The 22007-nt window shown below is 42.4% G+C and overlaps 1 protein-coding gene across 1 annotated transcript; it reads right to left on the minus strand.

Moving 5' to 3' along the window:
* Positions 1-1230: 1230 nt before the first annotated feature.
* LOC146766171 (uncharacterized) lies at positions 1231-11144 on the minus strand. The gene is made up of 4 exons (XM_085591226.1): positions 5982-11144; positions 5860-5889; positions 4830-4955; positions 1231-4359 (listed from the first exon to the last, which is right to left on the minus strand). The coding sequence occupies exons 1-4, from the start codon at positions 6120-6122 to the stop codon at positions 4255-4257; spliced, it is 402 nt and encodes a 133-aa protein (XP_085447352.1). The 5' UTR covers positions 6123-11144; the 3' UTR covers positions 1231-4254.
* Positions 11145-22007: the final 10863 nt, after the last annotated feature.

Here is a 22007-nt window from a genome sequence, read left to right on the forward strand (position 1 = left end):
CCACCTTGCACCTCTTGCATCTTTAACTGGAGCCTGTCACCCATGTACAGTGGCCTTGGCAGCTGTTGTTAGCACCCAAGAAGGACAACTGTGTATTTAATGATGATTCATTGTATTCTCAGTCACTTGTCTCAAATCAAGTGAGTCTGAGAGAAACACAGATGATCCATCCAAAAAGTCTGTAATGGGTATTTTTCAAACCTCACCCACTGACCTGATGAAATTTGGCTCCAGACAGGTGGTGTCCAGAAAGAAACACTTAATTTTTCAGTTTCAAAGACATCATGTATGAATGAGGAAATAAAAATGAGGTTTTCCAAAGCCTGTGGGATCATGTTGTGCAGAAAATAGAAGGTTTGTGAATCCTGAGAAGTGACTAATGAGAATTACAGATGAGAAAGGAAGTAAAGTATCAACAGAAAATGAGTAGTCAAATGTTTTAAAAAAAGAAAACAGGGAATTCCCCTTGTAGAGGGTAAGCCCAGATCTGGCTGCTGATTGCTCCCTGATGGAGCTGAGGTTGCATTAATCTGGTTGTGATGGCATCACCATCCTCTGTGCACAGCTGAGCAGGGAGCAATGCCACAGCTGATCTCCCTTTCTTCATCCTCAGTGCTAAAAATGATGGCAAGTGGTGCTGGGATGGCAGGGGAAGGATGGAGCATGTCCAAGCTGCTTTCTGTCAGTTCTGCCCTGGCATAAATGAATGGGACCCTCTGGCAGGCAGCTGCCTCCCGTGTGGCTGCCCTGCCTCATTCCCCTGTGCAGCTACTCCAGAACCATCTAAAGCCTGGAAGGTGGAACTCTAGGAGAGACTCCCCAGACCAAGCTGAAAAACTTGGCCTTGTGAAGCTGGTGCCTGTGTGTTGTGTATCCCACGTGCTCCCAGAGCCCAGGGTCTCCTGGCAAGCCTTCCCCCAGATCTGCTTGTTGTGGTGGCGCAGGACACCATTAAAGATCTGGAGAGCATCCCAAAGACTGTGGCTGGTCCTACACAGGGTGGATGGGCTTCTTCCACCCTTGGAGAGCTCATCGTGGATCTCATAAACACAGGCAGATCTAGGCATGTGGTATGTACCCCAAAGGAGTGTGACAGACTGGAGGGGGTCTGTGCTCCTCTCACTGTGTTAGGGAGATGGGTTTTACCATGAAAAATTTCTTGCTTATCAAATGGGGAATGCTAAATATAACTCACACCTACAACTTCTAAAATAGCACATGGCTCTGTGCAGCACACCTTCCCCCGCGGTGCCACCAGCTCACACAGCTTGTCCCCTGCTCACAGAGGCTCACAGGGCTGCTTTTCCTGCCTTGGTGTAAGAAAGGCAGCTGTCATCTGTTAATGGGAAATCTACTTCAAATACAAACAAATCTGCAGCAGCCCTCGAAAGTCAAAGTCACCGCTTAACAGAGACATCAAGGCAGGTGTGTTTTGTTGTACTGTGACGATGCAAGATGCTTATCAGGGCTGTTGGAGCTGTGATGAAGCTGTTGGGGTTATCATGTCCAGGCAAGGCCCTCAGCACGCCGGTGCTGTCAATGCTGGTGCTCACACCGTCCCGCCTGCTGAAACCGGGCATTTCCTTCTGTTTGCACAACAGTTTCTGCTTGGCTTCGCGGTATCAGGTTATTTGGGAGCCGGCGTTGGGATCAGAGATGACGGCAGGGCCCCTGGGAGCCCCGGCCAAATGGACATTTCCCTTGCCAGGGCAGGGTGTGAAGAGGAGGGCTGTGCCATGCTCAGGTGCTGCTGGCATCCCGCGGCCCCAGCGCTCCCGCCGGGGCTTTCCCTGGCAGTCTGCTGCCCCAGGCAACAGCTCCAGCCGCCTGTTCTGCGGCCGGCCCGCTGCTGGCTTGGAGGTTTCAATGCTTCACTTTTCCCTCCTGTCTGTTTGTCAGAATTTCCCGGACTGCTGTGCCAAGAGTGCTGAGCCTGATTAATGCTTCCTCTGTAAAAAAATCCTGATATTCTTCTCCTTTCCATATACGTGATTCTGAGACCTCCCATTTATCTGAAGGGTGAATTTAAAATTCAGTGTAAAATATGTAAATGCAGTTTCAAATAATGTATATGAAATATTAAACACCTCATTGCTAATGAAAACTTTGAAATTCAGGAAGGATTTCTTCAGGGTGTTTCTTATTATTCCTTGCACTAGTGCAGCACTGAATGAGATGGAGCTCAGGAGCAGAGATTTTCCTGACTGGTTAACCTGGGGGAGTTCGGCTGGATATTCACTCATTTCTCTGATCTTAGTAAACAGATTCAGGGTTTGGTTTGATCCATTTCCCCAGTCCTTACAAGAATTCAGTATAAAACAATGCACAGTGACCCTGCCCACGGAGCCAGGCCAGTGTGTGGTACCCAGGGCAGTCAGGGCACTTGTCCCCACCCCGGGCTGGTGGCCGTGTCCCTGCTGTGGAGGTTTGGGAGGGTCCTGCCCCTGTGCCAGGAGATGAAGTCTGGGCTCTGCCACACACAGGGTTTGCATGGGGAGGTGCTGTTTGAATGCAAAGCACCTGCTTTTGTTTCAACCATTGGAAGTCTCTATCTGAAAAATGGGATGTGCTCTGCACTGTGGAAGGGATGGGATGTGTGTAGGAACCAACCCCTGCTGTAGCAAGCCCTGTCCAGGGCCACCATGCTGCCAGCAGGAAAAAACACATTTTTGGAGGTTTCCTTGAGGCATTCTTTGTCTCCATAGGTGCTTGCCATGGTGGCTGTATGTCTCTGGTTCTTTGGGTGTTCATTCCTGCCTCACCTGGGCTGTCCCTCCATCCCAATCCTCTTGATGAACATGGATTCTTCTCAGTTTTTCAGGACTGGGAGCTCTCCACAGCAGTGAAGGCAAGGGGAAGCTCTCAGCTGTGACAAGTGAAAGCTCTTCCTCTTTCACAGCACTGCAGACGTGGCAGGGACATGCTGCAGCCAGGAATGAGTTACCCTGGGCAAGAGGATGCATCTTCTTAAAAGTTCAAGCACAACATGACTCGGTAAAGCTGAGCTCAGGGCCAGGCTGCAGCAGGTGGCTCTGGGCCTTGGGAAGGTGATGGGTTAGGTGAGATACAGGGTGCTCACCCTGGTCAGGGGCATCTCCCCTATTGCTGGCAGCACTTGTTGTGTCCACCCCACTTGGAAATCAACCAGCTTCCCTGAACAGCACTGAAACCCTTCACAAATAAAGGACTCTAAATTATGCAGGAAATTTTGTTTATTTTTGTAAAGGTGCATTTACATTAACGGAAGGTTGCAAACATTCAATAACAGATAAATATGGGCGGCATATGACAGGAGTCCTTAAAAAACAGTCCTTGCAGGAACATTCCCCTTCAATGATTTTTTATTAAACATTAACTTCCAGAATCTTAACAGATAGCTTTACATGGGTATACACTTTGTGAGTACCTGCCATAGCTATGGCTACCTAAACAGTTTGGAAAACAAGTATTGTCTGATTCAGTTCAGTAGAATTCATCTCACATGAGATGTGGGAAACACCTCATATCAGCTGAATGAACTGGAGGAAAAACAAACAAGACCTCTTGGCTTTTGTGTTACCCAGTGTGGCTGGATGATATGGCTCTGTTTCATCAACAATAAAACATGTAGTGGTTGAAGTTACTCCCTGGATCTGAATCCTCAGGGAGGGAGTGGAGGTGGGAGAGCACAACTGAAGTGAATCTTCTCCTGTCCTGCAGCGACTTCAGGAGCCAAGGGGAAGTGAATGGGCTGGGTGGCACCAATGTCCCTGTCCCACAGGCTGACTTCGACCCAGCCCTGAGAGCCCTGGGACTGTGGCTTGGGACACTGTGAGAGAAATATTGTGACAGCCAACCCCAGATCCCCAGAGTGCCTCCTCACACACCATCACACAGCAGTTTCCTAAAGCAAATACTTAAGTACAGCAGCATCAGAATAAATATCTCTAAGTCTCCATAAATAAATAAATAAATAAATAATAAAACCTGCTATTTCATAATGAAAAATACATAAGTTAAAATATTAAAATTATCTAAAATATTTAAATATTTAAGTGCTTGTCTTTTGAAAAATCAGCATGTTTCAATCATTATAGTGAACATGACTGCTGTTATAACATCACTTTTTATACACACATATATACACACACACAGTGTATCTCTATATAAATACTTCACAGCCACGTTCCTGAGGATAAGTTAATTGTGTCACAGTTTGGTTGCAGCAGAGTTCAGGTTCTTGTTTTCTTCTCAGATTTGGACTAGTTGCTCTATTTAGGCCTTTTGAATTTTCTCAGAGAGCATTCTCAAGAACCTGTCTAGTGTGTCCAGGAAGTCATCCCATGTTACATGTGCAGTCTGACATTCCTTATCCAGATCCTTAAAAAAAAAAAAAAAGACACCATAATTCAGCCATGTAACTTGGATATCACATTGAAGTCCATGGTATTTGATACCTCAACTGACAAGTGGGCTGTAATAGCCCACAGTGTGTTTTGGAGAGCTGGGTGAGCTGCTCCTGGAGGCTCCAAGGCAGGGTGATGATGTGTGGGTGACAGCAGCATGCACGGCTGCCCTGAGCCCCACTGCTGTCCCAGCTTCTACTCACATTTGAGGGGTTTTCCCATATTATTATCTTCCCTGCAATTGGGATTACCACAGGAAAATATGTCAGAATGTGATCTAAGGAAGAAGGTGAATGTATTTACACCCTTCTTAATCATATAATTTTCAGAAAAGATTTCTAGTGTCCACTACAACTGACTCAGTGCCTTCCCAGCTGCCCCACCCCATCATTGAGCAGCCTTTGCTGATTATTTTGCCATTAAGTACCACAAAGCCAGACTTACTTTGGGGAGGATGTTTCTGTAGGTGTCAAGTCTGGTCAGTTTTCTGGCAATGACTTTGCTGTGAATGTCAAGAGCTGTTAAGGTGCTGATAAAGGTTTTCAGGTGGCTCTGCATGCATCTCTCCACCTGCAGGGATAGGGAAGAGTTAGTTCAACAGTAATAACTGGTAGCACATAAATAAAACATTGTATCCCAGGAATTTAAATAACCATGAAAAATAATAACTTACAGGAATTAAGAGATGTGTTTTCAACACTTGCCCTGATTTTACATTCAGCCATTTACTGGATACAAATTTAGGAAATCATAGTACAATCTATAATTTTCATTTAAGAACATGCCAGGGTCCAAAAACTCCCAACTACCTTAAATAAGTTGCAGGTGCCTCTAGAAACTGGACATGTAAGATTTGGATGTTTTCAGTTCTGGAGCTATTTGGAAGAGGGCCAACCCTGCATTAGAACTTCATGTCTTGCCTTTGTGTCTCTCTTGAAACTGGATCAGAATTGTCTTAATGAAATAAAAGCAATTATTGCTGTTGGTGTGAATTTTCAACTTTTCTCCCTGAAACTGAGAGGGAATGATGCCATTTGTCTTCTGTTCACTTGTAATAGGAGATGGGCTGCTGTTTCTCATTGGTAGTCCTCGTGTCCCCCATAAAAAGCTCTTTTTTTTCAGTGCATTTCAGGAAAATACAGGTCAGTGAAATGAATGGGTCTGTATAAGATATGGACTAAACACTCTGTTCTAAGACTAAGGGATCAGAGAGAATTTGTGAGGCTTCCAAGAAGATGCTAGTGTACATCTAAGGCCTTTGCCTATTGAGAGAACTACTGAAGCATTTTAGCACTGGCAGCAGCCTTCTGTAGCTTCTTGCTACAAGCAGGAATTTTGCAAGAATCTCTTCTTGCAAAAACTTTTCATTTCCCAGTGTTTGTAAAGGTATCTTGTTGCTATTAGAATTCTGAAGTGGGAAAGAAATTTGGGGATTTTAGACAATAATTTTAAATAGAAGTATGTGGTTGCTTACCGTAGCATTCACAGTTACAAGGCTGGGAACCTGCTCAAGAGAAAATGAAGTCAGTAACTTCAGAACAGAACCTGGAATAGAAGGGCAGCTAGGGAAAAGTTGTTCAAAATTAAGGAACTTACTGCATTTAAATTTAGTTTCTGCACATCTTGGAGAAGTTCTCGAATGATCAATCCCACCAAAGTCCTGGAGCGCTCCTCCTGCAGTTGTGCTGAGCTGCCCAGCACCCCCAGACCCAGCAGAGCCACAACCTGGAGCAGCATTCTGAGAGCCAGCTCTGCTCCTCAGCTGGGTGAACTGTGTGTGGCTCTGCCTCGGGCTCCTTTTATATACACAGTGCTGCAGGAAATGATTAATATCTGACCACAAACATGCTTTTGCTAAAGGGGAGGAGGGGAAGACTTACCTGAAGAATGGAATTTTATTCAAATGAGTAAGAGTCTATGTACTTGGTGCATCAATTTTATAGAGTAGCTCCCTGAACCCCTTTGCAATATGTATTTCCAAAGCAAACTCTACAACCCTTTAGTGTGGACAAACTGTAGACAGATATCTGTATCCATCTGAAGAGTTTGTACTAATTAGAGTATATATTCATAGGCTATGCATACACATATATAGACAAATGTGCATGCAATTGTGGATGCTGGAAAACGAAATCTTGTTTTATATTAGTTTCTCAGCACTTCCAAAAATGGGGAGGTAATTTGAAGAAAATGTACAGGTTTCCTCAGAAAACTAGGGCTATAGTTCTCAATATTAGTAGATTTATGGGTTTTTTAAAGATTTATAATAAAACTACCAAAAGTATTGAGTAGAATTGAGTAGTATTGAGAGAATTCTGTCTTATTCAAGTAATATATTGCAACCTGACTGAGTCAAGACCGAGACCCCAAGTTGTTGGTGTTCTTAGGAAAGGCACTGTGACCCTCAGGATAGATTTTTCAGCTGCCTGTGAAGAAAACAAACTAAACAGTAGCTAAGAAATTTTGCAATCAAACTTCATTTAATATGAGTAGAGCTGCACGGGACAAGCTAATTATGAGTATCAAGTGGAGAAATTCAGTAAAGAATGATTCAGAAGTCTGGTGACCTGTGAATATTTGAAAGATCAGATTTCATAAGAACAGCTGTCCCCTGGGTTGCATTAGAGGAAGATCACCATGGATGCTGCAGCCCTGGCAAAGAGGGGTTAGATCAACTATTCCTTGGAGAGAATGGCTGTGTCATCTCTCACTGACCTATCCTGGGGCTACGAGTGAGGATGGGAACCAAGCTGTAGTTTTCCATGTTCTATTAAACATATGAAAAAAGGTTTCTACATCAGTGTTACCAGGATATTTATTCACTCCTGGATTATTGAGGATGCACTTGTGGGTGCTGGGTGAGGCTGTAGCCATATCCTGGGAAGGAAAAGAAACCCTCTACTCAATATTTTCTCCATACCTAACACACTTCCAAAGCCAGTAGTAGAAATACACACTCTGTCATCCAGAAATTTTGTTAGACTGTACTTTTCTCTTTAATACAATATTTCTGATGAAAATCCTGACTAATACTGGACCCAGACCAGATCCTTACAGCCAAGGTTAGGTATGACCTTGCAAGCTGATGATGAATTGCTTGTACAGAGATATATTTAATGCAGTAATTACCATTCTTTTCACCAAGTTTGCTTATGAAAACATGTTGTAGCCTTGGAGAAAAATGTCAATAAATGTTTTTCTACTAACCAAAGCAGAGGTTATTTTTATTTTTAACAAATGTTACCTATGACGTGATCTGCTTTTCTCTCTTTGTGTTTGTTATTGCTCTCTAGGAATGGAAGAAATTTTAAAATCAGATTATCCCTTGAGCATGCTGTGCCATTATTCTGGATGGACGATGCTGAGTGATGTTCAGGGAAGGCAACACTCCCTCAGCCTATGTGCAGGAGCTTTATCACCTCCAGCTCAGGGAACTCCCTTTTGCTTTCATTCCTGTATGGTCAGGTATGTTCAGGTCACACACAGTTTTGTGTATTTCCATTTTTCAGATGCATTTACTGAATACATTCCTCTCCTGAAAAGCCAACCCTATGATAAAAAGCTTTTTTCTAGTTGTATTATGAAAGCCCTAGCAGCATGACAAACATAGATGACTGTGAATTTGGACAGTCTTTAAATGATGTAAGTGGTGAAAGGAGAAAGCATATCTCACACATCAGTGTTATATCAGAGCACATCATCAGCAATCATCAGCAGGCTTTCTTCCAGCTACCTCTGTTTCTCCATATCTATGTGGTTCATCTCAGGGGTAGTTTCCAGCAGTGACCCACTGTTTCCTCATAATTTTACTAGTATTTCAGATGTGCTTAATAATTCCTTCCACATTCCATCAATAATCTCTGACATTTCTCTGGTAATTCCAGAGAAATTATTTAGTACAGCTGTCAGGATCATGCATATTTCAGGATTAACTTTTTACCATCCTGGACATACTTTCATCCCAGGCAGGGGACATGATGTGCAGGCGAGGGCTGGAGACTGACTGAAAACCAACTAACAAGTGTAAAATGGATTAGTAAGAGAACTTCAGACACAGCAAGTAATTTACAACAGGCGTGTGAGCATACAGCAGTTACTCATGCAATTGCTTGCATGCTACAATCAGGGCACTTGCCAGAAACAACAGAACCCAGTGTTAAAATCTGAAATGATAATCTGAGATAAATGCCAGGGCTATGACTTTTGCAATTACTTTATTGGATTCAGTCTAGAACGTTAGAGTAAATAAATAGCTGTGCTGAGGAGGCTGTGGAAAAACAGTGTAGCTGTCTGGGGTCAGCATCATCACTCTGAGGGAATATTCTTTTGGGAAAAGGCTTTTGTGAGACATTTTGTTGTGTTTGCAGTGATGTCCGGGACAGAATAAGATGTCAATTCTTACGTCTCCACAGCTTGCATGTACATCCCACAGGGGCTGTGTACATTTATAAAATGGGAAGCAGGAAGAAAATAAATTAGAAGAAAAAAAAAAAAAGACAAAAATCTGCGCCAGGCCAATTTAGCTGATGTTTGTGATCCTTCAGTGATGCTTGGCCACTCTGTGTGTGTGTGTTTTGGCCATCTGCCTCCCTAATCATTGCACTTCATGCCTTGTCTTCCCAAGAGCACATCACACTCAATTCTGACAAGGATTGTCTCTGGTTTATGATTCAAAAAATTCATTATTAGTTTTCTTCTTATTATTATTATTATATCTGGGTCAGGAAACTGCCTGTGAAAACTCCATTGTTCTGCCTCCATTTGGTAGGAAATCATCCACAAAGATAAGATGTTTCATCCTCTGAAGAAAATGTCTTCAAGCATTTCAACATTTTAGTCCCCAGCCTGCCATGCCAGGAGCCCAGCAATCCCTTCACCCTCACCCACATCAAAGAACAATTTAACTGTGAGCAAAAGTGTCACCCAGCTCTAGACTGACTACTTTAAAATGCTCCATTTCTAGAAACATCCAGGGCCATGCTGAGCCATGTGCTGAGCTACCTGGTCTGAAGATGTCCCTCCCATTGCAGGGGGTTTGGAATAGATGAGCTTTAAAGGTCCCTTCCAACACAAATTATTCTATTATTATATGAAAGCTCATCAATCACCTTATCTTTAGTAGAAAAGACTGATAGAGAACAGGTTTCCAGATCCTCCCAAGCTCAGGCTGAACTGATTGCTCTATGAGCATCTCCTCAGCTTTCTATTGGTCCCAGGCTGTGTTTATCTTCCTCCACTCCCAGAAATTCCCACAGTCCTCTGGATTTTCCCAGACTGTTAGCAGCCATCCACAGTCACACTGCAGAGAGCCTTAGAAACTCAAAAATTAATTGCATGTCCTGCAGACTTGGCTATGGTTAGTTTACTTAAATAATTTCTGTGAGGGGATATTTTTATGAAGACAACTCCTGTGTTTTGTTGACCAGCTCTTGTACATATCCGGTTTACAGAATCTTTACCCCAAATTTCTGCAGTCGATGAGTAATAACAGCTGTGTGTTTGTGGCAAAGGAAGGCCTTCAAAAAGACAACCCAGTTACAGAGGGCTACATGATCAGCAAACACTTTGTCCTCTACAGAGACATCTCAGAGTCTGGCTCATTCTATATTCTGTATCTGTATTTAAAGAAAGTCTCACCAAATCCTTAAACTTTAAACTGGAAGAGCATTTCACAAAATCATTAGCATTGAATTGCTGTGACAGTGTTCTCAATCTGTGAAACAACAAATTCCTTCCAAATAATGTACAAGTCTGTTCTAAGAAACCTGCAAACGCCCTTTCTAAGAAACAGGGTACCTCTGGCAAGTTAGCTGTGTTGACCTATATTGGGGAGTGAAGTAGAGGAAGGCAATTTCAGAGGCAATCAGAGGCAATTTCATCAACCCATGGGCTATTTCTGGATGCTCAGGGGTGCCTGAAGGTGTCCAAAGCCCAAGAAGTTATTTTGCTCATGGAGATCAATGTTGGAAGACACGGTGGGAAGAAGGATGTCCTCTGTTCTGGCTCCAAACAGAATCTCATGTTAATGAGATGGATTTCATTTCTCTGAGCAGAGCATATTGCACTAACCTTGCACCATTAGTACAGTAAATACTGAAAAATTCTCTATGTTTCAGGCCATAATCCAAGTAGCCAGTGAGCCCACACCCACAGGCTTCATTGCTGCCCACTACATGAAGTCACATAGAGAAGTGTTTGGATTCTTCAGTAGGGATGTGATTACTGGAAACCAGGTGATGAATCAAGTGCTGTACTGCAAGACACTGAATTACTCTCACACTCAGCTTCCCACTAAACTGAGCTGAAAATCTAGTTATTTTTTGGATGCCCATTTTGGAATGAGCTTGTGCAAAATGGTACATCTCTTCCTTGCTCAGTAATCTTGATTTATTTTCTCTTTTTCCAATTACTTATTTTGAAATGTGTATACGTTTGCAAACATATAAAACTTTCTCCTGGAACTATCAAAACAATTTATTGGGTGATCTTGATTAAATAATGATGTTAATTACATTTACACAATCAAATTCCTGAGGTAATAAAAGGAGTAGAATCATAGAATCATGGGATGATTTGGGTTGGAAGGGACCTTAAGATCCTCTCACTTCCCCATGGGCAGGGAACTATGGGCAGAATAAGAGAAATATTTGTGTCAGAAAGTTAATGTGTCTCACCTAGGTATTATTTCCAGTTTCTCATGGAAGCTTTACAGATGTTTTGTCATAAAAACCACAAGTACAGCTAGCAAGTGCTTTCTCCTACCATTTGTAAACTCTTTGTGAGATCAAATGAGGACACCAGAGATGCAATGATAAAGCTCTTATCAAGAGCTTTAACTTCCAGTTCTGATCTACATGCAAATTCTGGCTGCTGTGAAATGCAAAAGTTTCTCAGAGTCGTGTGAAGAATTCTAGATTTTAGAAGGGGTCTTGGGGTTTGTCAGCCTGATGTGAAAATGCAAAAATGGAGTCTCCTGATGAGTTACACCTGGCTGCTCCCTCTGATTTCCACCCAAATATCCACTGCATTCATCTGTCTAGGCAGATTCATTTAGGCAGTAACAGCAAAGGTCATCATGTCAAGTCTTCACCTTCCCAGGGGAAGTGTGTACTCCTACTCAACCTCATACACCTTTGGGATCCCATTGCTCCAGAATGGAGCCAAAATAGGCATTCTAGGTTCTTGTGCTATTTGTTCCCATGTGAACAATAAGTAACTCAAGACATTTTGTGATAATCTATGCAGTTAGTAGAAGAGCTATTTACTATCACTGCTTTTCTGGTTTTGCTTTTTTTTTTCTTTTCTTATTTTTGAACTCACAATGAATTTGGTTCATTTGGTAGTGGCTGTGACAAAATGGGAAGTACAGTGGGAGTTTACATTTATAAATACTTCCATGACATCAGCATGGAAGGCTACAGCAGCACTATATGAATGAGAAGCTTTATCAATAGCACAAAGGGAGGAACACAAGCCAGAAGCCATGCATCCAAACAAAAATCAGGGGAGGTCCATGAAGTGGACCTGGCAGACAAGAATGATTTAAGTACAGCAAGTAGTTTGGGATATTTTGCATAAAAAATGCAAAACAGAATTTAAAGGATTGAAGAGAATCTGATGGTCATCAGACTACTGCCAAAAATGAGGGTAAAAATCAGCCAATTTTCTTCAAGATTCTTTGATGTGGCAGGCAGCCTTAGGCATGCTGGGACCCAGGTGGCAGTGGTTGGACTGGAAACTCCTCTTCCCAGATATGGTGAGCTGAAGGTGCTCGCAAGTCATGTGGTGGTTTCTGATTCAGAGGAAAAAAGCCACCCATGCACTGCAACTGCAAAGATGAACAAAAATAAATTTTTACAAGTAGTTGTGAATTTATATATGAATAGTTTCCATTAAATGGACCTTCAAACCTCAGGAAAGGAATTACCATCACAAAGCCATGGCTGTTGATAGGATAGGATCCTTGTAATCAAAGGTTTTGCCTGGGCATTTTTTACATTGTCTGGGATAAAAATGACCTGGTAAAAGATTTCACAAATCTGATTTCTTGTCTGTGTAGTGAATACTTTTACCACTTTTTATACCTTATTGGAAATAAAACCAAAGTTGAATGCTGAGAAGCTTATCTTAAGGGTCTTTTACAAACTAAATAATTCTATAATTCCTAAGAAACAAAATCCTAAAATGTATTCTGCTTATGTGACCATATATTAGTCTCCTTACATTGTGCGTTCATACTTTCTTTAGTTATGTTTTGCCTATTTGTTCTCATGAAAAATTTGTGGAATCTGTTTTGCTCAGGGTGGATCTCTCTCAGGTGGCAGTTTTTCTGTAGCATTTCTAACTTTTAAGTAAATTTTTTGCAAGCTTAATAATCCTTTAAAGTAATTTTTTCCCATGAAATTTTGGGGTTTGTTTTACCAAGTAAGCCAAGCCCCAAAATCCCAGGCAATGTACCTTGTGGAGTCAGTGACACTAGCATGGTTAAGAACTCAGTAAACTGCAGTGTATAAGGCAATAGAGATTTCAATTTCGTGTTCTCAGTCTTACTAAACATCTTTTTATACTAGGTCCTATTTTTAGAAACTACTGACATCTTCAAGATGAGTCAGCATCCCAGTCAACATGGAAAATGTTGTCCTGGTGATTAAACATTGATATGTCTGTTGAGAAAAGAAAATGACAGCTAACACATGAGGCTTCCCACAAAATGCACAAGATGCATCTTTTGGAAGTGCAGTAGGAAAGAGCATCACCTCCAGCTTGGTACAAGCAGTGGGATTCAGTGAGATGGAAAAATACCTGCGGCTGCGTGGGAGCTGCTGATGCACCCCAGCTCCTCAATGGCAAAAATGCAGAGAGTCAGAGGTCAAAGAGCCCAGTATGGAGTTTGTGGAGCAAAGTGTCTCAAGACAATTTGTGGCTCCTCAGCAGCTGCAAGAAACCCTGCTTGGGAGATTAATCACATCCTTTGGAAGTTTCTGACATCTCCAGATCAGCTGAGAGTAACATCAGTGTTTAGAATTGCTATACTAGTTTTAAACAAACAAGAAGAGGGACCATTTATTTCTAACTCATTTCAAACAACCAGGATGTTTTTTCTCTGTGTCTCCCAGATTGCTTTCCCCATAGAGCTATGGAGAGGGCAGCACACAGCCCATACCCACTGGTGCACACTGAGCAGGCCAGGGCCCATGGCATCATCCCCATGGCTGCAAGCAAGCTGTGTGACAGCACAGAGCTGAGAAATCAAATATGGATCCATGTCAGTTTGTTCTGTTTAGAAAAAAAAGGGGAAATTTTCAGGTTGCTGTGGGGATTTCAGTCTGGTTTTCCATATCTGAGTACTGAGAAACAGGTTTCTAGACCTCATTTGATTGTCTAATAAACTACTGCATTCCAATACCTCATACCCTTGGGAAAGGAGAAGTAGGTTCTGGGAGTAAGTGTGCTACTTAAAAACAACCAGCAGACAGTGCCTTTACCATCATTATGCAGGAGTGCCACAGGCAGCACAGCCTGCCTTTTGCTTCAGTGCTGCTGCCTGGCACTTCAGCTGCTCCCGCTCTGCTCCTCTGGAAGGCAGAAGGAAATATTGCTCTCCAAGGAATGGCTTGATCTGTATTAGGAAAAGATCTTGAGGTCTCTTGTGTGCTCAAAGGCAGCTGCTTTAGCATTCAAGAGGTGTTTTCAAAATACTGACATAAATGGAAAATAAAAGCCTTCTGGAAAGCAGAGCACTTTGCTATGGAGAGCATCATGTGCTTGCATGCAGCAGTGACCTGGCAGAGTTGCCACTCCAGGGTGTAAAGAGTTTAGCTCAACAGAAACATTCCTCATGTCATTAAAAAAGCCAGCTCACTCCCTGTTGTACCTATTTGGTTATATTCCCTGGGTGAATGTCTTTGGTTACCAACACTGGGGTTTTTGTGCCATCTTCTTGCCCAATCACTCATCATTGTGAGATCTTACTATGATGCCTCATACTCAATTCAGAGAGTAGTTGGCATCACTCCACTCCCCAGATTTCATCCACCTCCTTTTTCAGAGGATATTAAGCAATGCAAGTCTTTGCTTGTATTTGTCAATCTGGCTTTAAATGCTGCTGATGAAATATGATCTTGTCAGTAATTAATTGTTTCATGCAATGACTTTTACCTTTGACTGAAGTGATCAAAACCCCTCATCACCTTGGTTTTATTTATGCCCCCTTTTTGCACATTCAGTCTGGCATCCATTCATTGAGACTGGGATTTGTTTCCCTTGCATCCATTTTGTTAGACCATACAGTTTATTTTAGTCCCTTTCAAGAAATAATATTTGATTCAAAATATCAATCAAAAATCTACTATTTAGAAAAATCTACTATTTCTCCTAGGTAACAACTACTTTTGCTATTACCTTGGTAAGCAGTGAGTTTTCCCTGTGCAACAAACTCATTGCTGATGCTTCTACAGTACTTCTAAAAGACCACATTAAGGTTCAGCTCTGATATTCATACTGCTTTTACCTTTGTTTTTGAATAATTTTCTAAATTCTTAACCTTGCTATTATAAACATTTCATGACCAATAAATTCTATTTTTTAATTATACCAGAACAAATAGGCAGCTGGCAGGTGATCATGGCAAGAGGGCAAATGACATCAAAAGCCCTGATAGACTGGGCTAAAGGGCTTTTTGTCTGCAACACAAATGCTTGTTTAAAAGATGTTCCATTTGAGTACAAGCTAATTGAAAATCATGAATAAATATATGAGATGATAGGTAGTAATAAAATTTTTTATTAAAGGCATTTCAGCCTACACTCTCAGTGGGGATACTTCTGCAGCTCTTTGACTTCTGATGCTTTTACTGGCGCTGACTCTCTTCCAATTGTTTGAATGAGCTTCTGACAGCAGATGGCATCTTCCACAAAACCAGAAATCAAAAAGGGATTGCTACAGGAGGAAATAAGGTAGAAAGCTCATTGCCCTGCTCTGCCAGTCTGCTGCTGTTGACAAGGTCACACCATGGATCAATGGCAAAATGTGGCCGTGAGGACTCTGTGCTGTGCCTGAGCTCACACGGGCTGGTGAAGCACAGTGCTTTATTGGAGCACTTACAGCTGAAAGAGCCTGGATGCTTTTTAAATAACACTTCAATGGCTCTCCAGCAGGAACAGTCAGTTGCTTTGCACCCACTGCACAAGCTCACTGCCCACACAACTCTGCCATGAACAGGTCAGCATTCAGCTGCCTCCAGCCAAAATCTGTGGCAGATATCACTTAAAACTCCACCTAAAGTTGAGGAGTTCTGAGTTTTTAGATATGCTCAGGTCTTGGCTTTGTCCTTTATTTACTTTAGAGGTGTGGCTCATAAGCTGCAAGCTGAGCCACAATACCTCCATTTTTCATTATTCAAATCCAAAGAGAAGACCTTTTGTCTAAAGAAAGCTCAAAGGTCATTACAGTGTATGTTTATATCTATATAAAGAGGTTGAAACTTTGCTTCCAGTCTGATGGAGGTGTAACATAATTTCCTGCAGCAGCATTAAGCTCTTCTGGGCACAGCAGAAGTGTGACCAGAGCTTGCTCTGCATTATTGACAGGATCTTTTTGGATTTGAGCTGTGAGTATGTCCTCTAAGCCAGAAGAGGTTAAGTGAATATCACTTATTTTCCCCATGTGATTTCAGCATAGCTGGCATGAAGGGTTATGGGATTAAATGACTTCTGTCAAACTCTAATACCTTCATTTGTTCCATAACAGCCATAATAGAACTACTTGTTTTCTCCCTTCTTACTATAATGTAGGAAGAGTGGGTCTGGGATTTGTTTTTTTCTAAAACCCCTCTTTTTGCTTTGTCTTTGCAGCTGGGGCAGCAGAGCAGCAGTAGCACCTGGGCATAACTCCACCAGAAGTAGTTCAGAGAGTAAATGGTAATGAACAGATGTAAACGAAAACCAAAAGAACAAACTAGGTCATCATACCACTTCTAATCACGTCTGCTTGTTGGTATTTCTGTATCCTCAAAATGAAATGTGCTATTTTTTCTTGTTTTGTTTTTTTTTTTTTTCACAGTCAATCTACTGAGTTTTCCTATGAATAGCTGAGTAGAGGTCTTGTCTCTAGCCTGTTCCTTACAGCCATTAAGATTTTGGCACTAAGGTCATTGATCTCAGCTAACAGTGATGCATAAGCGAAATTTTATTAAATTAATGAGACATAGAAAAATTTGCACTTGGTAAATTGCTTCACCTTCTGTCCCTTCATTTATCCACAGTACATTTATCTAAATCTTCAAGGTCAAAAGGTATGGGGAGTTGGCACCACATAGCATGTTTGTGTAGCTTTCAGCAGCAATTGGAACTGTTCTCTTGGCCATGAGACACAAAATAGATTTATTGTAATGGCAGTCCTAGCTCTTCATCTGGATGTGGGCTGCCAGACAGCACTGCCCTGTGTGCTGTCCCTCTGGTAAATCATCCATGCCCATCCTGAGCATACCTGCTGCCTCCAGCCCTTAGGCAGAGGCCCACAGTCATCCATATGAGATAAGAACTGGGGAATATGAGGAGCAGCTAGAGGAGCTCAGCCTGGAGAAAAGGCATCTCAGAGGGGACTTTTCCTCTCTCCAATTCCCAAAAAGGAGCTTGGAGCCAGGTGGGGTTGGTCTTTTCTCCCACAGAACAAGTAGCAGGACAAGAGGAAAGGGTCTCAAGTTTCACCAGGGGAGGCTTAGATTGGTTATTAAGAAACATTTCTTCTGACGCTGGCAGAAGCTGCCCAGGGCAGTGGTGGAGTCACCATCCCTGGAGGGATTTGAAAGGTGTAGCTGTGGGACATCTTGAGGACATGGCTTAGTGGTGGGCTTGATTATCTCAAAAGCATTTACCAACTTAGAGCTCTATTAGTCTGGTGCAGAATGGACTTAAATGTCTTCTCTTCCACAGGTAGGAAAAAGTGAAAGGGCAGAAGTGGAGGCTGGTGATGAAGCGGAAGACAAGGAAGGAGCAACTGCAACTTCCAGGGTAACACATTAATCATTGTTGCTATCTTGTCACCGCAGGCTCCCACTGGGTAATAATTAGCATTGACTCCATGATTCCAGAAGGCTGATCAATCACCTTATTATACTAATTTAAAAACCCATCACCCTTACAGACAGTCACGATACAGGTGGACCCAATTGGTCCTTGAATCCAAACACCATCACCACTGGCTAATTAAGAAATCACCCTATAAAACAAATCTCCATAACACATTCCACATGTTCACAACAGCAGGTGCAGCAAGTGAAGATAAGAATTGTTTCTCATTCTTTTCTCTGATCTTCTCACAGCCTTTCCCAGGACAATGCCTGGGAAAGTTGTGCCTGTTGCTGCCTGTGGCCAGAGAGCTGCTGCCACACTATCTCTGATGTTGGGAATAACGTGGAACACAGCAGGGAGTCCCCCCGAACCTCCAGCGATTTGACGGGGCAAAGAACGGGTTTGTTAATGAGCAAGGCCAATTACTGCGCTGCCGCTGTCCGTGGTGCTGCAGGTGCCTGAGCCCCGGGCACCGCGGTGCCCCAGCCAGCATCTCCTCATTTATCGGGTCTTTGCAGACCCCCGAGCAGGGCAGGCGGGGAAACACCCGCTGGCAGCACCCGGTGGGAAGGGCCTCGAGCTTCCTGTGTGGTGTCAGGGTTGGGAGGGCTTGGAATAGCTGAGAAAAGAGTGAAAGATGCCTGCAGGGCTGGAGAGAATAATTCTTCTTCCTCAGACATGTTTTGCATTCCAGATCTAAAATAACTATCTTAATGTTCATAAAGTGTACTGAAAAAACACCTTAACTCTTTTCACATATATTTGCTGTATTAATTGCCATAAATCTGTCAGCTTCAATTTTAGAAAATTAAAGTTGCGAAACTAACTCAGCTGAGATCCCCAGCCGGCAGCTTTAAAGTCACTTTCTTCCAGAATGTCATAATACAGTAAAACAACTACCTCAGTGACAGAAAACTCCATGATGGGAGAGTTCACACCCTTCTAGTTCTGGGGAAATCCAACCATGAGATGGGAAACCACAGACTTTGCAAATTTCACTGTTATAAAAAAAAAAATCTCTAAATTGATGACTTGCCAATTGATGAGTTGTGGACTTTTCATGCTCTTACACTTGATAAATTGTATGACTGTAGTAGATAAAGAATAGGCTGGTGGTCACTCTCAAAGAGTTTTGGTAACAACGGTAACAGGTTGTTTAGTCACCTCTGGGTTGAACTGAAATCCAAAGAAAGGATAACAGAGACAACTCGAGGTGTAAATACAACCTTCAAAGCAAGGTAAATTTAAAAAACCCCACAGGAACAGAAAGCAAGGAGCTTTCAACATTAACAAAGGGAAGGGGAGCTTCTGCTCACAATTAGACAGGGATATTTTGGAGCCGGTGTGTTGTGGTTTGATATGAGGCAAGCTCACTTGGCAATATAAAGCTCCAAAGAAACACTGAGAAATTATGGAAAAAATTCAAACATCTTTGTGATCAACACAAAAGGAAAGCTGAAATAGCATCCTGAATAGGTATGATCTTTATTTAGCATATTCTTGCATTGATTCCACCAATAAATGCTGAGTTTCATAAGGAAATAATGATATTTTAAACATCATAATTTTGCAATGAAACATTAAGGAGAAGACAAGGTTATAATTGTAAGAAACCAGAATGGTAGGCAGTGCTGCTACTGGAATGTGAGGGAGTGCTGAGTCACTCTGCATTAGGTGCTGCCATAGTAACTATTTACCAGCTGGTTGGGAGTGAGGACAGACTGAAAAATTTGAAATTAAAATCATGTAAATCCCAGCTTGAACTACATATACTTTTTAAAATATTTAACAGAATGGAATACTTCTGAAGGTTTTTTATATTAGTGTTTCTCGGGTCAAGTCCCAGCTAGGCTAATGTTGTTGTGTCTAATTGTAAGAGAAAGTAGGAACTGCTTTGCATTCATGGGGAGGTGATAGAGTGCATGTTCTCTATAACCCAACCTTGGATGTGATGCAAACAGAAGAGATGAGAGTTCTGGTAGTAACAGCTTCTGTGTGGATTGGAAAACTTAACGTACTTCAGAGAGGTGTAAGCTCAGATTCCTTGGCCAGTTCTTTTTTTGATGTTGCTATCTGCTCTGACAATTAGGAAGGTCATGCTGGTGGTGGCTTTAATATCTTGGTGGCTGAAGGTCCCCTGCAGGAGAGATAGCTCTGCTGTAGTAGTGATTTTGGGCACTTCTGTGAATCATAAGATTCTGGGTGGTTTCCTAGCACGGAAAATTTCAGCATCATTTTGACAGGTGTCTGTCACTGTGACACCTCCAAAGACAGAACATCCATTGCTGTTATACCAGTAAGTGAGAGCACTTAAACTGCTGTTGAGGTGTGGACAATTTCAGAAAACTGTAGGTGGGCCTTTTGATAATCAGTTTAGCCAAGTTTGCCCTGGACTGTAGTTACAGAGAAGTAGAAAGCCAGCAAAGGTTTTAAAGTCAAGAATTAGAGAGAGGTTTATGAGAACTCTGCAAAGAGGCAGGAAGTTTGTGGTGAAACACAGGAAGTCACTTGTTTTTTTTTTTAATCTGTGTAGGACTTGGAGGAGCTGCTGCAGGAGATGCTGAGGTCAGGAAAGCTCAGCTTTGCAGAGCATAGGCAGACACCTGGCGGCTCCCCAAAGCAAGGGCATGGAGGTACAGGTGGGATTTGTCATGCCAATGATCTAGACTCACATGGTAGATAAACAAAAGGTGTTTCCAGGACTCATTGTGCAACTGCATGCACAGATCTGTTTGCATCAATCTTAGTGAAGTTTTGGGAGCTGGTACTCTTCAGCCAGTTTCGTCTGATCCCTTAACTTCCCTAAGGAAGTATTATTTTAAAATACTCACCTCCTCAAAGAACAAGACATCCCGAATCATAGAATATTTTGGGTTGGAAGGGACCTTTAAAGGTCATCTAGTACAACTCCTCTGCTGTGAGCAGGGACATCTTCAACTAGATCATGTTGTTCAGAGCTCTGTCCCACCCTGAATATTTCTAGGACAATTTGTTTTGTTGTATCGGTTGGCTTCAATATTGCAATTTCCAGCTAACAGATTTCAGGAGTCCAGAAGCAAGGCTCACTTAATGCCACTGGTGGTTCAAGGAGAAGTCTGGGTTTGCTTAGACACAGGAACTACAGGTAGCCTACAGAAGATGAGACATGCTAACAGCCTTGCAGCACAAAAAATGCCAGAGAGGCAGGTAAAAATTGATGTAGAAACTGTTTTTCTTTCTCAAGAAAGAGAAGGCTGTAGGAATAGGCTACAAATGTTCTTAAGTTAATTAGATTGTGCAGTATTTAATCTATAATCTATCTCACTCTCAAGCAAAACAGATGACAGTAGAAATGATTTTGCCAAGTCCTATTTTATAGCTGTTATATTTGATTTGATGGCACTTCAACGTGTCGCTGAAATCCCAATTGCTTTAGAGGCATTTACTATGAGATTTGCAGTTTGAGGAAGCACATACAGTACTCTTTGGTTTCCAGCTCACTTGTTAGAATGCTTGATGATGGTTTTCTGCCTTGAGACTGTGTGTCTTGAAAGACAAAGAGCCCTTGACTAAAAGGGACATGGCAATTTCATAACAGCTTTCAGGAGTGGGCAGTGATGGCTCTAATATAAATTACATCAGGTTTAATCAGCTGCTGGGCTTCTGTACACAGGAAGTTTTTTAGATCCTTCACATATTGAATCAGAAGGAAACCACATGGTGATTTTTTTTTTTTTTTTTATCATGGAATAGAAATTCTTCATTTTTGTATGTTTAATTTTCACCTTTGGGAAAACCAAAAGCTTTTATCTGCAAAAGAAATGTGTGCCCTTCACAGCTGTAACCATACCTGAACTAGTGCTAATTCCTGGTACAAACAAGGAATTTTATTGGTGTATCTTGGCCTATATTCCCAAAGAGTTAAACAACTGCATATCACAGCTTGGAAGAAGCAGTTCTGCCTACTGTGCAGACCTGCCATGTTAGAGACTCAAAGGGCTGAATAAAAAGACAGCATCTCTTCTACCCTTTGGCACTCCCACCCTGTTTACTCCGCTGCCACTCTGATCACCAGAGGGATGCAAGACGTGCTCTCACCGGCGGTGCAGCCCTTTTAACACCTTCTTCTGCAAAGCCCTTCATGTACCATGGAGCTGGGACATGAGGTTTTTTACAACTAGCTTGTTCAGGGAACAGTCAAGAGCACAAACCTGCTCTTCTCTCCTCTCTACATTTAGTATCACACACAGATTGTGTATTATTTTTTTTAAGTAGCCACAAGCTGTATGATGATATGTCTAAAGGCAATGCCGAGCTGTCTCTGCCGATGAATCTGGCTGTGTTTCAGCATCTCTGATCATCTTTAGTACCCTGCTGCGCAGGTCACCGTCCAGCTGCAATTTCCTCGGCCAAAGGTGAGAAGAAGGCTATAAAGGAGTAAGTTTCTCCCCCCGGCTCCCCCCGCCGCCGCTCACGGATGCGAGGGTGCAGGGATGCTCTCTCCCTTTTAGGAGGGATCTGGAGGGCTCGGATGGATGGGGAGAGGAGGAGGGCTGCTCCAAACACCGCCCTC

This window comes from Lonchura striata, chromosome 13 (assembly GCF_050655825.1).
Source record: "Lonchura striata isolate lonStrDom1 chromosome 13, ASM5065582v1, whole genome shotgun sequence".
Classification (NCBI taxonomy): domain Eukaryota; kingdom Metazoa; phylum Chordata; class Aves; order Passeriformes; family Estrildidae; genus Lonchura; species Lonchura striata.

Coding starts and splice junctions, on each gene's coding strand:
- LOC146766171 (XM_085591226.1), bottom strand. CDS start 6,122: ATGCTGCTCCAGGTTGTGGCTCTGCTGGGTCTGGGGGTGCTGGGCAGC. Junction 5,890..5,981: donor AGAAACTAAATTTAAATGCA/GTAAGTTCCTTA, acceptor TCTCTTGAGCAG/GTTCCCAGCCTTGTAACTGT. Junction 4,956..5,859: donor TTGTAACTGTGAATGCTACG/GTAAGCAACCAC, acceptor CTATCCCTGCAG/GTGGAGAGATGCATGCAGAG.